The following is a 14,182-nucleotide window of genomic DNA, read 5'->3' on the forward strand; positions in this document are numbered from 1 at the left end:
CTTGAGCAAAGAAGGGGCATTGAGGCCACAGGAAAAGGTACAGCTGGCAGGTGCATTGATTTTTGAGGAGACTGAAGGGCTTGGTAACTGGTTGGATGTGAGGGTGAAGGGAGAAGATGAGGTATGGTGTCAGCTACTTGACAAGTTGTCCTGGAGCCCAGAAATTACTTACTCCCTCGTCTTGGTTCTTTATTCTATAGATATATTTTGTGGGTGTTACTGTTTAAAATGTTCCTTTTCATGTAGAAATGTATCTTAAATTTTTTTTTTTCCAATTTGCAGGTCATTTATTGGGGAGGCAGTGTTCCCTAAACACCTTACCAGCAGCTTCCATTTTGGCATGGAAGAGTGTTCTCGGCAATGGTGAGATTCATTAATGCTACTACCTTTTCTCATAAGATCTAATGTCGGAGTAGTTTCTGTAGTTTTAAAACATATAAGTAATCACCTGCTTTTTTCTTTTCTCTCTTTTCTTTTTTCATTTTTTAGCCTGGTTAGTCTTACTGCAATAATCACATTCTTTATGATGCGATTACATAGGATCTGAAGAGTATTTTCAGATTTCTTATGATTGCAATTGTTATAGTTCAAGGCTTTATGAAATAGTAACTAAATAACAATTATGGGGTAGTTTCTGTGTATTAGGCTTAGAGCAGGGACAATGAAGAGTTAAATTTTCAATTTATCAATTGTTATGTTAATTGAAAATTTAACTCTTCATTGTCCCTGTCTTCTCCAACATAGTAAGAAGCACAATTTTGATGAATCTCTGGTCAGTGTTTTCATTATTAAGTTTGTGTGTATATTTACAGCTGAGTTAGGTAGAATTCTATCATTACATTTTCTTTTTCCTACAACAGTTTCCTTAGTACCTGTTACAGTATTTTTCTAAATGCTGCAATAGATTGGTCAGACAAATAGCAATAGTTTTCTAAAATCTCTCAAACACATCACTGATCAGCTGGTTTGATTTAATAGAGGAGATTTAAATTAGGAGGAAGAAGTTCATCATGGTGAAAACCATAAATGCTGAAACAAAACCCTCCTTGAGGTCAGACTGTGTTTCTTTTTTTTTTTTTCTTTTTGAGATGGAATCTTGCTCTGTTGCCCAGGCTGGAGAGCAATAGCTTGATCTTGGCTCACTGCAGCCTCCGCCTCCTGGGTTCAAGCGATTCTCCTGCCTCAGCCTCTCGAGTAGCTGGGACTACAGGCATGTGCCACTACACCCAGCTAATTTTTGTATTTTTGGTAGAGACGGGGTTTCACTATGTTGGCTAGGCTGGTCTCGAACTCCTGACCTCAAGTGATCCGCCCTCATCGGCCTCCCAAAGTGCTCGGATTATAGGCATTACAGGCATGCGCCACCACACCCAGCTAATTTTTGTATTTTTAGTAGAGACGGGGTTTCACCATGTTGGCCAGGCTGGCTTCGAACTCCTGACCTCAAGTGAGCCACCCGCCTTGGCCTCCCAAAGGACTCTGCATGTCTTTGACTTGAGCCACACGAGGGTGCTTTTTGGGCTTGGCCCATTTTGGATTCCAGGGCAATTGTTAACTGAGATGGGGACTTCATGGTCTGAAATTAATAATAATTCAGAGAATAAGAACAAAACCAAAACTGGTAATTGATCATTGATAATCTGTAACTGAGTAATTTAGCATAAGCTGATGCCATCTCCTGTTATAAAAATTATAACACGTTTTAAACAAAGTTGGTTGTAACAGTGTATTTTAAGTGACTGTTTCTCAAATCTAAAGTCAATTTCTTTCTGCTTTTGACAGTTGGACCTTTTAAGGTACATTATTAGATAGGAGAAGTATTTCAGGCTTTCAAAAAAAGTTAAAGAATTCTAAATTTATTAGTAATGATTTTACACTTTTTGAAGTATATCAGAGATTGCAGTGCTAAACAGTACAAGATTAAATATCTTATTTAATATTAAGTTAATAATTAAATATTAAATATTTAGTATTAAGTTACTTATGTTAATATTAAATAAGATATTTTATTGAAAATTAAAGAGCTGGCCAGGCGCGATGGCTCATGGCCGTAATCCCAGCACTTTGGGAGGCCAAGGCGGGTGGATCACGAGGTCAGGAGTTCAAGACCAGCCTGGCCACCATGGTGAAACCCTGTCTCTACTAAAAATACAAAAATTAGCTGGGTGTGGTGGCGCATGCCTGTAATCCCAGCTACTTGGGAGGCTGAGGCAGGAGAATCGCTGAACCTGGGAGGTGGAGGTTGCAGTAAGCTGACATCGCGCCACTGCAATCCAGCTTGGGTGACAAGAGCAGAACTCCGTCTCAAAAAAAAAAAGAAAATTAAGGAGCATACAAGAAAAGCTAAAGCTAAAGTGTATGCTGCATGATGGAATTTAGAATGATGAAGTCCTGAGTTTAAAAATGAAAAGCCCGTATTTCCTGTCTACTTTTTATTGACTAATTCATTAAGTGAGCTAAGAGGGAACTCAGTGTGTCATCTGTCTTCCTCTGTGCAGTTGAGTAACTCATCTGGAATTAGAATTGGTGTTTAAATCCCACCTACTAACTAGTCTTGTGACTTTCGGCAAGTCCCTAACCTCATAGGCCTAAGTTTGTTTTGTAAAATGAAAGGATTGGATTAAATAATCTAATTTAATTAGATCATTTAAATTAATTAAAAGAGGAATAACCTCCTTTTAATTAAATTTGATATTTAAATGATTTTAAAGATCATCTAATTTAATTAAAAGGAGGTTATTCCTTTATTTTTCAGTGTCTATATGCAATGGAGATATTTCGATAGCCTACTGTAACCATTTAATACTACTTGTTATTGCCACGTAAGATCATTGCTGGTGTATGGCCCTCTGTGGCCATAAAGCAGCTGTTACCATCTTCTTCATAACTTCACATAGACTTGAAAATAGCTGTTGTTGTCACTGTTTGGTTTTCTATTTTTCAAGCCTAATATTCTTAAAAACTTTTTTTTTTCTCAAGGGTTGTTTTAATTCCCTTCATCACTTCTCTTGGAGTCACTAGTTTCTCTATTGAAATGCAAAGCTTAAGAGTGTGTACACTGTTTTTGTTAGCAGTGTTCCCATTTCTTCACATCCACCAATTCTCACCCTCCCCTCTTCCTCACAGAACTTTACCCTCCATGAATTGATTAGATGCTGCCTCTAAGACATGGATGTTTAAAAACTTTTTAAGTAGTATGTGCGCTTGATGATAACAATTCCAAAAAATACAAAAAGCAAGTCCCTCATACCCAGTTTTAAATGTATCAGATTTCTTCCCCAGAAGCAACCGTTGTTTCCAGGTTCTTACATACTTCTGGGTTAGTCTATAAAATGCATTCACACCCGCTCCTTGTTTTTTAACATGAAGAGTAGGATAGTGTACATGCTCTCCTGCACCTTATTCTTCTGACCTGGCCAGTTGCAGGTCTTTCACAGCAATACGTTGCTGGCTGTTTACAGCAGAGGGCGCCAATTGCCCAGAGTAGACTGCTGACCTAGGTTAGCGAATGCAGTGCTGAAACCGCGGTATGGACAAATCTGCTTCTTTCTTTACCCAGCTGCCCCCATTGTGCGGATGAACTATAACTTTCCCAACTAGGCTGGGCATTTAGGTTGTTATTGATCAAAAGTTTTATCTTTAAAAGAAAGACTCCTAAAAATCTGATTCTTAAAAGTTCAGGATTTTAGTGACTTATTTTTGTTAGTAATGATTATTTGATGCTAGCAGTGTTTTTCCACAGCTGTGAAACATCTAACTGAAAGTTTAACCCATCTGCCTACAGGCCATTTGTCATCACTGGGAACCAGAGACACCCATCCCTACGCCAGCTTGAGCCGTGCACTGCAGACACAATGCTGTATTTCTTCTCCCAGTCACCTGATGAGCCAGCAGTATAGACCATATAGTTTCTTCACTAAATGTATGTAGAATGGCCACAAACTTCCTGTTTCTTGAAACAGGAAAAGGATTTCTTATATCTGAATTTTTCTTCTTTTTTACATGAATTAAGATTTTAGTGATTAGTTTACAATGTACTGTTAAAATGAAAATGTTCCTTGATGTACATCCTAGAATTATCTCACATGCTACCAGTTGTATTCTGGGGAGTACTAGTTTGCTTTAGTCCCCTTGTTTGGGGCACCTGAGGCCTGAAGGGTATTGAATCATGGCCCATATCTCTTGCTGACTTAGATTCACACCAAGAATATACTCATGTTTTCATTCGTGCCTCAGTTGAGGAGACAGGACATCTAATTGGAAAAAGTTAATTGTAAGGAGATATTGTTCACTAACACTAGTCTTATTTGTGATAGCATTTAAAAGAGTCTAATCTGAACTGAGACTAGCTTGTCAGGTAACAAATGGAGATTGAGTTTAAAACTCAGCATTAGGCAAATTAAAAGAAATTAGGATTGGCCGGGCGCGGTGGCTCATGCCTATAATCCCAGCACTTTGGGAGGCCGAGACGGGTCGATCACAAGGTCAGGAGATCAAGACCATCCTGGCTAACACAGTGAAACCCTGTCTCTACTAAAAATACAAAAACAAAATTAGCCAGGCATGGTGGCGGGCGCCTATAGTCCCAGGTAGTCCCAGCTACTTGGGAGGCTGAGGCAGGAGAATGGTGTGAACCCGGGAGGCGGAGCTTGCAGTGAGCTGAGATCGTGCCACTGCACTCCAGCCTGGGCCACAGAGCGAGACTCCATCTCCAAAAGAAAAAAAAAAGAAATTAGGATTATAAAGGCAATTCATGATTAGTTTAGAATATTTGGTAAATACAGAAAAATAAAAAAGAGATAATCACCTGTATTCCTACTATGAAATACTGAGTTTGCTGCCTTTTTTTTTTTTTTTTTTTTTGGGAGATGGAGTCTCGCTTTGTCACCAGGCCGGAGTACAGTAGTGCGATCTCGGCTCACTGCAACCTCCACCTCCCGGGCTTGAGCGATTCTCCTGCCTCAGCCTCCCAAGTAGCTGGGACTACAGGGGCGTGCCACCACACCCAGCTAATACTTGTATTTTTAGTAGAGATGGGGTTCCACCATGTTGGCCACAATGGTCTCGATCTCTTGAACTTGTGATCCACCTGCCTCAGCCTCCCAAAGTGCTGGGATTACAGGCGTGAGCCACCGTGCCTGGCCTTCCGCTTTTTTTAATGTAATATATTGCATTTTTCCGTGGACTTCTGCAGTGTGACGTTATGACCATAGAGTATTTCATTGTATGGATACAGCTCAATTTAATTTGGAAGTCTTCTAGTAGGTCATTTGTGTAGCAACAGCGCAGAAAAGACTTGGTAGAGGATTAAACAACATAGGCTTAGTTGCAACTACAGATTCCAGTACAGAGAAAAGAGAGATGGATAGAGTTGGGGCCATTAGTCTCTCCTCTTAGTATCCATAGCCCCAGTTTTTTCTAAGAGTTGACTTTGTACTTTAGTGGGTATATCAGATTTACAAGCCTTGGGAATTTTTATTTATTTTTATTTATTTATTTATTTTTGAGATGGAGTCTTGCTCTTGTCGCCCAGGCTGGAATGCAGTGGCGTGATCTCAGCTCACTGCAACCTGCACCTCCTGGGTTCAAGCGATTCTCCTGCCTCAGCCTCTTGAGTAGCTGGGACTATAGGCGCGTGCCACCACGCCCAGCTAATTTTTTGTATTTTTAGTAGAGACGGGGTTTCACCATGTTAGCCAGGATGGTCTCGATCTTCTGACCTTGTGATCCACCCGCCTCGGCCTCCCAAAGTGCTGGGATTACAGGTGTGAGCCTCTGCACCTGGCTGGGAATTTTTATTTTTTAATAGCCTTTTCCCTGTTCTAAAAAGCCTTGTTCTAGAGGTGGCCTTACTCTCCAAGACCTCATCCTTCATGGTTGTCCCACCCCTGCCTCGGACTCTCTTCATCCACTGGTGTTCTTCCTCTTCTTCCTCAGTGACATGACTCAGTACTTTTTTTTTTTTTTTTTTTTCTTTTTTTTTGAGACGGAGTCTCCCTCTGTCGCCCAGGCTGGAGTGCAGTGGCGCAATCTCAGCTCACTGCAAGCTCCACCTCCTGGGTTCATGCCATTCTCCTGCCTCAGCCTCCCAAGTAGCTGGGACTACAGGCACCCGCCACCACGCCCGGCTAATTTTTTTGTATTTTTAGTAGAGATGGGGTTTCACCTTGTTAGCCAGGATGGTCTCGATCTCCTGACCTCGTGATCCGCCTGTCTCAGCCTCCCAAAGTGCTGGGATTACAGGCGTGAGCTACTGCGCCTGGCCTGACTCAGTACTTGTGTGGGTTTATGGCTCCAAGTCACAGTAAGATTTGCTCCAGTTGGGCCAACTCAGTTGAAACTAGCATGGGGCTAGTTTTTGCTGTTTCAGTAGGAAATAGTCTTTGATTTCTGAATCTCCAAGAAATAGAAGGACACACTTTTTCAAAAATGATTTCCTATGAATATTGAATCTTATAAACCTATCTGTTTTCTGTAGAGGATCCACTGTTTAAATCCCTTTGATTCAAATTAGCAATCTGTGTTACTTAGCATGATTAAGAGGGAAATAACTCCGTGTATAAGATTAGACACTACAGTGGATTTATGTATATGTGTGTGTGTGTGTATATATATAACATGAGGCTGGGTGCAGTGACTCAATGCCTGTAATCCTAGCGCTTTGGGAGGCTGAGGTGGGCGGGTCACCTGGGGTCAGGAGTTGGAGACCAGTCTGACCAATATGGTGAAACCCCATCCCTACTAAAAATATAAAAATTAGCTGGGCGTGGTGGCAGGCACCTGTAATCCCAGCTACTCGGGAGGCTGAGGCAGGAGAATCTCTTGAACCCGGGAGGCGGAGGTTGCAGTGAGCCGAGATCGTGCCATTGCACTCCATCTGGGGCGACAAGAGTGAGACTCCATCTCCAAAAAAAAACAAAACATGAACTTAATCTTTTATAGTTAATAGGTGTATATATTAACCTAACTGCACCCTTCTGGAAAAATGACAGAAAGAATTGAAATGATAGTAGATGTATTCTAACTAGCCTTTTAGGTTATTTAGAATCTTAGACCTGAGGTAAAAATAGTAAAATCTCTGTTAAAAGAACTTAATTCACCTTGCAGCCATTACACAATTATGTTGATGAATAATATTTAAGAATTATGGGAAAAGACTCACAATGTAATATTAAATTTAAAAAAAACAGGATACAAATGTGCATATGGTATAATTCCACTTAAATATATACTATGTATGCATGCATAAAGAAAAAGGCAGAATATACATTCTTATCTAACAATGGTAATGGGATTATGATTATTTTTGCATTCTGTATTTTCCAGATTTTTAAAAATAGCTATTTTATAATTTGAAAAGTATTAAAAACATTTTTAATAGCATAATGGCATTCAAAGGTTGACTAATGACTTGCTGTCTTTTTCAAATATAGTTAGATATTTTATTTTCCTCTTACTATATATATATAAAAGAGCTAAACTCTTAATTCAGTCTTTTTACATTTTTGTCTCAATGTCAAGTTCTTTTTAAAATTGAGTCTCTTTTCATCTTAATGAGTGATTTAAGGGTTCTGATTCTAAGTGAAAGAAAACTCTGTGATTGATTGGCCTCTTAGTATGCCTCCATTACAAGTGAACTTTCAAGTTTTCCATGGCATTTATAGGTGCCACCATTTTTTAGCACTTAGAGAGAAAAATCAAATCCTTAGTGAGAGTTTGGTTGGAGGTTAGTACTTTTATTTTGAGCCTGTGGTCTTTTAAAGTGAATTAGAGTTGGCTTAAAGTTGAGCCGAATCCTTTGTTCTGATCAGGGATGTCCAAAACAACATGTGATGTGGAATCTCACTTTCCCTGAGCCTCACTTACGAAGACCAGCTGTGTATATGTGTGTGTTTTTGAAGAATTGGATGCTATACAGATATAAAGCATTTAAAAGTATTATAACCCTAAAACATTTTTCTCTTTTCGTGTTATCTACCTGGAGGATCAGCGTAAGACCTTGCAGGAAACAAGTAGGTAGAAGTTTTAAACTCTAAGCATTCATAAGAGAATGAAGGTACTCATTTATCTTCTAGAATTTGTTTAGTATTTCAGTTATATAGATATAAATATGTCTTAGATTTTTTACTGTTATAACATTTTGTGGTTCCGATTCTTTATTAAAGAAATTGGTAATGGAACAATTATTTTTTTGAAGGCAGGGTCTCACTCTGTCCCCAAGGCTGGAGTGCAGTGGCATGATTATAGTAATCTCAAACTCCTGGGGTCAAGCGACCCTCCCACCTCAGCCTCCCCAGTAGCTGGGACCATGGGCACATGCCATCACACCTGGCTAATATTTGAAGTTTTAATAGAGATGGGATCTCACTGTGTTGTCCAGTCTGGCCTCCAACTCTGGCCTCAAGTGATCCTCCTGCCTCAGTCTCCCACAGTTCTGGGATTACAGGAATGAGCCACTGTACGTGGCCAACAGTTGATTTTATAACCATAGATTGTGTTCCAGATTTATGGGTTCAGATTGAAATGTTGATTCTTGTTTGGACTAGAAAACTTATACTTAGGAAGGATAGTTATTAGTTATCTTAGTGGTTATAATGGAGGCAAGAGGACAGGGAAGACGCCTATATCATGGTTGATAAAATGTCAGGGAAACGAACCTATTGGTAAGTAACTAAGATTTGAATGCTGGCTTTTAAGCAGTTAGAGGGAAAAATAAAATATTTAGTGAGAGTTTTGTGGAGGAAAGTAATAGAATTGTCTCTTCTTGGGCTTTCCAAGTGTAACCGTCTGATGTGTGCAAAGGATGATTTAATTTTGCTTTCATTACCTCAGTGATGCATGGGTAAAGCTGTAAGCTGACCTCCACTTCTCTTATTATTCAATAGGAGATCATAGACCATTGCTTGAAAACTACAGAATTAAGAAAAGAAACCCTGTTTCGTTACAGTGACTGCAGATGAGCTGTGGAAAGGCGCTTTAGCAGAGACTGGTGCTGGAGCAAAAAAAGGAAGAGGCAAAAGAACTAAAAAGAAGAAAAGAAAGGATCTGAACAGGGGTCAGATCATTGGTGAAGGTAAACTTATTTATAAAAATAGCTAAAGTGCTTTGTAAGTTTCTTACCCCAGATTTTATAGATATTTTACAAACTAGAAGCATCAAAACATTTCTTATGAAGGGCACTACGATCTATGGTTTTAGAATTCAACCAGTTGACTTACTCATTGCCCCAGGATTCTGGGGGAGGAAAATCCCATAGAAATGGATTTATTCATTCAGCAAGCATTAAATGTCCCTAGGTGTCATCTCCTATAATAGTGCCTGCCCTCAAATAGGTTATAATTAGTGATAAAATAGAGACTAAATGGAGAGTTGGCGAATATTCCCTGCAAAGGGAAGATAGTAAATGTTTCTGGCATTGTGAGTTACATAGTCTGTTTTGCAACTGCTCAACTCTACTGTTGTAGCACAGAAACAGCCACAGATAACACACAGTCGAATAGGCATCGTTATGTTCCAGTACAATTTCATTTACAAAAACAAGTCACGAACTGAGTTGGCCTGTGGGCCTTAGTTTGTTGACACCTAGAACACGTGATTGTTTATACTCATGCTTTTGGAAGAGTAAAAATAGTGTAGTGTACTTCAATCAGCCCGTCTTGTACTGTGCTTGCTGACAAACCACCTTTGATAGTAATGGCCTTCAGGGATAAAGAAAACACCTGGCACCACACTTCCAGCATCGCATGTCTACTTGGATATTTTTCTTTATTACTTATATCTTATTTTTTTAACACTTTTTTTTTTTAAATTATGAGAATCATGTATTTATACTTTCTCAGTAAAAAATGTAGATTATAGAGAAACTTGAAGTCCCCCTGGATGCTTCTTCTACCTTCTTCAATCCTGTTGTCTCCCTCAAGGAAACCACTGGCCTCATATTGGTGTGTTTCCTTCAGTTTTTTAATACATAAATGCCTAAAAAGTTATTTATGTATTAAATTTTAGGTATTTATACATAAATACCTAAAAAGATTAATACAAAAGGTATTATGTATTAAATTGTTATTAATTTATATATAAATACCTAAAAAGAAATAGATATCTTCTTTTTTAAAAAAAAATTTAGATTATATCACATGGTACATGCTGTCTTACAGTTTACTTTTTTCACTCAGTAATAGGTCTTGGAAATCATTCCACATCAGAACCTAGAGAGTTACCTTGTTCTTTTGATTTAGTGCAGAGTGTTTCCTATGCTGGAGACGCTGTGGTTCATTTAACCAGTCCATAATTGCTGGACATTTGTATTAGTTGCATTTCTTGCCTTTGCAAATGATGTTTCAGTGGACGTCCTTGTCCAAGCATCCATATGCCTTGTACCTGTATGTGAGTGTTTCTCTAGGTAATACCATGAAGTATATTTAAATTTTTGATTGTGCCAAGTGACCTACCAAGTTAATAATGTTAGCTTAAGCTCCAGTGAACAGTGTGTCATCATTATCTGTACATGCATTGCCTGACATTTTAACACTTGAAAAATGAGTACTTTAAAAAAATTATTATTTATATTTTTAAACCTTCAGGGCGTTATGGTTTTCTATGGCCTGGACTGAATGTCCCTCTTATGAAAAATGGAGCAGTGCAGACCATTGCCCAAAGAAGCAAGGAAGAGCAGGAGAAGGTGGAGGCAGACATGATCCAGCAGAGAGAAGAGTGGGACCGAAAGAAGAAGATGAAGGTTAAACGGGAGCGAGGATGGAGTGGAAACTCATGGGGAGGCATCAGTCTTGGCCCCCCTGACCCTGGTCCCTGTGGAGGTAGCAAACTCCTGGTTTTGTTTGCCTTTGTGACAGAGAGTACTTGTAGTTTAGAATTTCCTTGAAATGGTGTTATTACTTGTCTGTTTATACTACCTTTTTCCAAAAAAGATTTGAACATCTTTGAAATAACATATCACATCAGTATCCCAACTGTATTTTGTGGAGTGCAGAAGTATTCCACTAACAGGATAGAAAGCACTGGGTTCCTGGTATTTATCATGTACCTTCTCAGATCCTTAAACGTGGGGATGTGCACTGTGGACCTACAGGAGCTGCCTATAGGATACACTGTTTCCAAAACACAGGTGGCCACAGGGGCACCTGTGGAGCAGCATGGCTTGGGAATGCTGTTTCTGTACTAGAAATCAGCAAAGCAGATAGTTGTCATGTTAACCCTATAAAAACACGAAGCAAAAATTGAAAATACTTAGGCCAAATTTGAAAACAAAGTTTCCCCCAGCCCTCTGTGAGTATGTAAAGCAGTAAAAATCATCCAAGAGACGTGTTCTTGTCAATGAGTGGGAGAAGAGGAAATAGGTAAGAGTTTCGCTGCTTTCTTAAGAAGTTTGGCTTAAAGAGGAGGGAAGAGGTTGAAACTGGAGGGGAGAGATTCCAAAGAACATGCTTAGAACTGATCAAAATGCTTCAGTCAGGAGGATGAAGGTATGGAAGGGAGAGAACAAAATCCATGAACCAGGTCCCTAATGACAGCCCAGATCCAGAGTCTGGAGAAGTGGCTTCACTTGCTCACAGAAGGAAGGGCAGGGCACAGAATCAGGTGAGCCTGTGGGGTTGTAGTGGAAAGGTAGGTGGGGGTGTTGTGTGATGTGGCCGCAGTTGGTCTGTAAGGAAGAGGTGGAATCATCTGCGGAGAGTGAGATGGGGACATTGATGATTATGGCCTCCAGATTATTTCTTTATGAAAAGGTAGAGTATCTGAAACTGGCTTCAAATTATCCAATGTAGTGAGAGTTGAGCAGAGTTTAGAGGAAAGATTGGCTGTAAGTTGATGCGTGTTGAAGCTGACTAATGTATACATAAGCTTTCTGCTGTTCTATTTTTGTTTGATTGAAATTGTCTGTGATAAAAATATTTAAAAAATAAAAGAACGTAGGGAGTCTTTGAAATGGCTGCAGTGGTGAACTGAGAGAGACCTAACCGAAAGGACATAAAGGCCAGCTGGCAGCAGGGAGGACTTGACGGAATTGGGGTTCATGGATTTTTAGTGGGCCCTGTGTATGCATACTTTGACTTCTTTCCAGCAGCACCCAGCAGGTCAGGAGTGGCCAGAGAGCTGCATGGATTCAGGCCTGGCTAGTGTGGTGGAGAGAGCAAAGGGTGAAGGGGTTGAGGGCATCACAAAGTTTCGTGGAAATGATGGACTGTGGTGTCTTGGCCTAGGGGGAGAGGCCGTGAGAGGGAGGGAAGCAGAAGGGAGAGCAGGGATCCAGGGTCTGGAGGGGCCAGGAGCTGATGAGAGATGGATGGGGAGGAGGGTGCAGGTGGGGAGATCAGTGACTGAGTTTATGAACTTACTGGTGGAGCAGTCTCTAGTGATGAGGGGTGACTGGGGCATGGCCTTGAGAGTGGGACCAAAAGATCTGAGATTCTTTCTCCCCGAAAGGTCTGTGATGGTGCCTGTGTTGAAAATGCTTTCATGTTAATTGTGTACACACATTTCATCTGTATCCCTGTTTCTTTTCTCCCTACAGAAACATATGAGGATTTTGATACCAGGATACTTGAGGTAGGCATGCAGAATTAAATACCTGGTTAAGCCTTTGGAGAGGTTGGGGTGGGTGGGGCAGGGACAGGGCAAGAGGAACTGTAAGGGAAGGCCTTGGATGCATGACTATTTCTGACACACAGCTGATCTGCGTAAGGAAAATTATGCAACTTTAATTTCAGTTACTTGATACTGGCTCTTCTGACTACTACCCTCTCTGTGGGGCGGGGAGCTACCACTGAGGTCTCATAAGGTGGTATTGTTAACTACAGGATTTGGAGATGAGGTTTAAATTATCTCCTTCCTAAAGTAGCATTGGGAGTCTTATGTTTGAATTATAAACCAGCTGTATCTAGCAGTCTATGCAGGGATCTGGGATTGCAGGGAGCCCTGGGCAGGGTAGAAAGCTTAAGAGTTGTGGTGCCTGTCTGGTTCTTGATGGGGAAATGGTCTCTGGGTTGCTCACAGGCCCTTGAAACTAAAGTCTGTATCAGGTAAACTATAGTCACTTTGCGGAGCATTCTCTAAAATAGCCAACTTCCCTTTGAGCTGGCACTGAATGCTCAGTGTTAAATACCATGTGGAATAATCATTTATTGAGTTTGTGATTGAGCCTCTGAATATATGTATTGTTTCCTCAATGTCAATTGCACTGTAGGATTTAAAATGTTTACACATATTATGTCTTTGGTATTCCCACTTACAGCTTTTAGAAGTTAATCTCTTTGAAGAATTCGTATATATGTGGGTGATTTTCTATAAGATCCACAGAGGTGGATTCAAGCTCCCTTTTAACCCCATTTTATGGGGAAGAGACAGCTATGCACCAGAGAGCCAGCTGCCACGTAAGCAGTTTAGTTAACAGTTTAATAGTTCCTGGCCTTTTTTTTTTTTTTTTGAGGCGGAGTCTTGCTGTGTTGCCAGTCTGGAGTACAGTGGTATCGGCTCACTGTAAGCTTCACCTCCCGGGTTGACGCCATTCTCCTGCCTCAGCCTCCCGAGTAGCTGGGACTACAGGCACCCGCCACCACACCCGGCTAATTTTTTGTATTTTTAGTTGAGACAGGGTTTCACCGTGTTAGCCAGGATGGTCTCGGATCTCCTGACCTTGTGATCCGTCTGCGTCGGCCTCCCGAAGTGCTGGGATTACAGGCATGAGCCACTGTGCCCGGCTGTTCCTGGCCTTTTAAATACACAGAAAAAAATACACAGAATAAGCAGGTATTTCCAAATATGTTAATCCTTAGTGTAGAGGCCAGTCCTGTGCTGGTTATGTCTATATACTGCATATCATAATTTCTGAGGTGTACATTTTCCTCACATTTTAACATCTCTGACATTGGGCTACATCTTATAATCAGTGATAAATTACATCAAAGTTTGATCAGCAACTTTTTTCTTTCTTGTAATACATTCATTAAGATAGGGTATATCGAGATGTATAATGTCAAATTCCTTTAAAGGTTTTCTCAGTTAAACCTCATAAGCCTGTGAAATGAAGAGAAAGTCTTATTTCTGTTTTCTTCCTGAAACAGTCCAGGAGGAGGTTTTGTTTGGAAAAAGGCTGTTACTTGTGCTCAGGAGTTGGAGGATGGTGTGCCTGTTCTCTGTGTGTGCCTGTTCACCGTGTATGCCT

The 14,182-nt window shown here is 40.3% G+C and overlaps 1 protein-coding gene across 3 annotated transcripts in view; it reads left to right on the forward strand.

Annotated features, from left to right (window-relative positions):
- MRPS5 (mitochondrial ribosomal protein S5) overlaps positions 1-14,182 on the forward strand; it is a 35,273-nt gene that overhangs the window by 3,816 nt on the left and 17,275 nt on the right. For 2 of the 3 annotated variants that reach the window (XM_003830979.5, XM_057301272.2), the window contains exons 2-6: positions 283-363; positions 3,785-3,922; positions 8,948-9,073; positions 10,584-10,817; positions 12,533-12,567. In XM_003830979.5, the coding sequence (XP_003831027.1) occupies positions 283-363; positions 3,785-3,922; positions 8,948-9,073; positions 10,584-10,817; positions 12,533-12,567 (614 nt within the window). Of the gene's footprint in view, positions 1-282; positions 364-3,784; positions 3,923-8,947; positions 9,074-10,583; positions 10,818-12,532; positions 12,568-14,182 lie in introns of those variants that run through there. The other variant, XM_034952422.2, reaches the window with a different exon arrangement.

Source organism: Pan paniscus, chromosome 12 (assembly GCF_029289425.2).
Source record: "Pan paniscus chromosome 12, NHGRI_mPanPan1-v2.0_pri, whole genome shotgun sequence".
Taxonomy (NCBI): domain Eukaryota; kingdom Metazoa; phylum Chordata; class Mammalia; order Primates; family Hominidae; genus Pan; species Pan paniscus.